We start from the raw sequence: 2,133 nt of genomic DNA, 5'->3' as shown, positions 1-2,133 counted from the left end.
TAACTACAACCACACCACCAACCACAACCACACAAGCACCAACTACCACCACTCTACCAATAACTACAACCCCACCACCAACTACAACCACACCACCAACCACAACCACACAAGCACCAACTACCACCACTCTACCAATAACTACAACCCCACCACCAACTACAACCACACAATCAACAGCTACAACTGCAGCATTACCAACCACTACTGAATCAGAACTAACAACAACAACCATCAAAACAACCCTTTCACCAAGGACATCAACGAACGGTACAAATCTCCCAAGCTCAATAATGAGTACAACAATGGAAAATCATTCAAACAAAAGCATTTCAAAATTATTTACAACTTTGTATCCTGGTAAAGATATTTCAACAGTTTCCATATTGGACATTATAAAGAACAGTACAAAGATGTTTAATACCAATACTCCTACACACAAAACATCTATAGCATCTACAACTAACAATATACTACCAACAACTTTACTTCATCATAACACAAATGGACACAAAAAAACTGAGACAACACCTGTAGGAAATAAAGTTACCAAACCAAGCAAAGGTTTTACCGTTTACACCTCAGGAAGGGATAATATCATATCTTATTCTACCACTGAGAGTAGCAGTAACAAATTTGAAAAACTGAAAAGCAATCTTCACAAGAAAAGAACACTTATCCTTGCATCCATTTTTGGTACTGCAAGTATTTTAACAATTGCATTCGTGATTGTATGGAGCATACGAAGATCAAAGAAACTTTCAAAGTTGTTAGATGATAAAACCCCTGTATTATCTTTTGATTCCATGAACTGAATTGTTAATTAAGTAAAACCTGGGACTATTTCTCATAAATTGAAGTAGTTGTAATGCTAATATAATACTGACCTACTGTTGTACTCTGCTATGCAGACTATATCTAAAATTTCACATAATCTCCATTTATGTAACACATGCACACTCACACATATGTGCACATCCACACACACATATGGCACATCCACACACACACACAACACATACACATATAGTAGGTACTCCCTGACATGACTGAGTTTTATTCTGATTAACCAGTTGTAAGTTTATATGGACATATTTGACCTATATATATTTGACCCTCTTACTGGTTATTTTGTATGCATTACCAATAGATACTGTAACAGATTTTATCTTTTTATTGAATTTTTGCATTTTATTTCGTTAATATATATGGCTAACCACATGGCCACAAAAACTTTTACTGCTTTCATGATATTTTTCTTTGCCATTAAGAATAAGAAAGATTGAGTGGGAAAACTGCAGACTATACATGACTGCATTTACTCCATCTCAACCAGCTTCTATGTTAGCTAATTATTTCTTTTCAGCTTCCAAGTCAAGAGACTTTCTCAGTTTCTTGCTTGATGCGTTTGTAAATGAAAAGTCTTCATTTTTGCACATTTTGTGGGATGATAAATCTGTAGAGATATGTATGATTTGATTATTGAATTAAACTGGTAATATGAGGATCTTGAGAAGACTTGTCCATTGTAACAAAACTGACTTCTGCAAGTATTTTTTGCATGTATATTGATATATATTGTTTATGTGTAATTGTATGTACCCTGGGATAGACTTTTCAAAAGCATTCAGATACTTAACCATCTTCAGGGAGCACTTTATTACATCAAGTTACAGATAACTATGTCTTAAGTTGGATGGAAGGCAAGGCATTTCATAATTATTTTCAGAGGTAAATAGAGAAAATAAAAGGATGAAAAGGATGTATCCTAAATACAAGAGAGAAGAAGAAGAGAAAGAGACTAAGCAGACATCTAAATAAAGGAGATAAAAAAAGGAAATAGAAAAGAAAGATAGAAAGAAGTAAAGAGAAAATCAATAAGAGAGGAAAAAGGGAAAAGGAAGAGAAAGAATAGACAAAGAACAGGTAAATTAGAGTAACTTGTTTTATTAAAGCAGAGGTGAATTATCTCACATAATATAAATGCAACTTGTGTTCAGTCAATCATGGTGGTAGAAAAAAAACTAAAACAAATGAAGTGGGTGTGAGTAACAGTCAGAGAGACTAAATGTAGCCAAACTATAGTGAGAGGTTTTTACGAAGTCACAGTGAAAATGTGTGTTGGGAGGGAAA

General features: G+C 34.0%; 1 protein-coding gene across 1 annotated transcript in view; it reads left to right on the top strand.

Moving 5' to 3' along the window:
• Positions 1-1,525, top strand: part of LOC106875480 (mucin-2) — a 20,653-nt gene extending 19,128 nt beyond the window's left edge. Inside the window, exon 6 of the mRNA XM_052968049.1 lies at positions 1-1,525. Within this exon, the coding sequence (XP_052824009.1) occupies positions 1-815 (815 nt within the window). The 3' untranslated portion in view covers positions 816-1,525.
• Positions 1,526-2,133: the final 608 nt, after the last annotated feature.

Source organism: Octopus bimaculoides, chromosome 5 (genome assembly GCF_001194135.2).
Source record: "Octopus bimaculoides isolate UCB-OBI-ISO-001 chromosome 5, ASM119413v2, whole genome shotgun sequence".
Taxonomy (NCBI): domain Eukaryota; kingdom Metazoa; phylum Mollusca; class Cephalopoda; order Octopoda; family Octopodidae; genus Octopus; species Octopus bimaculoides.
This window is presented reverse-complemented; position numbering and strand designations above follow the sequence as displayed.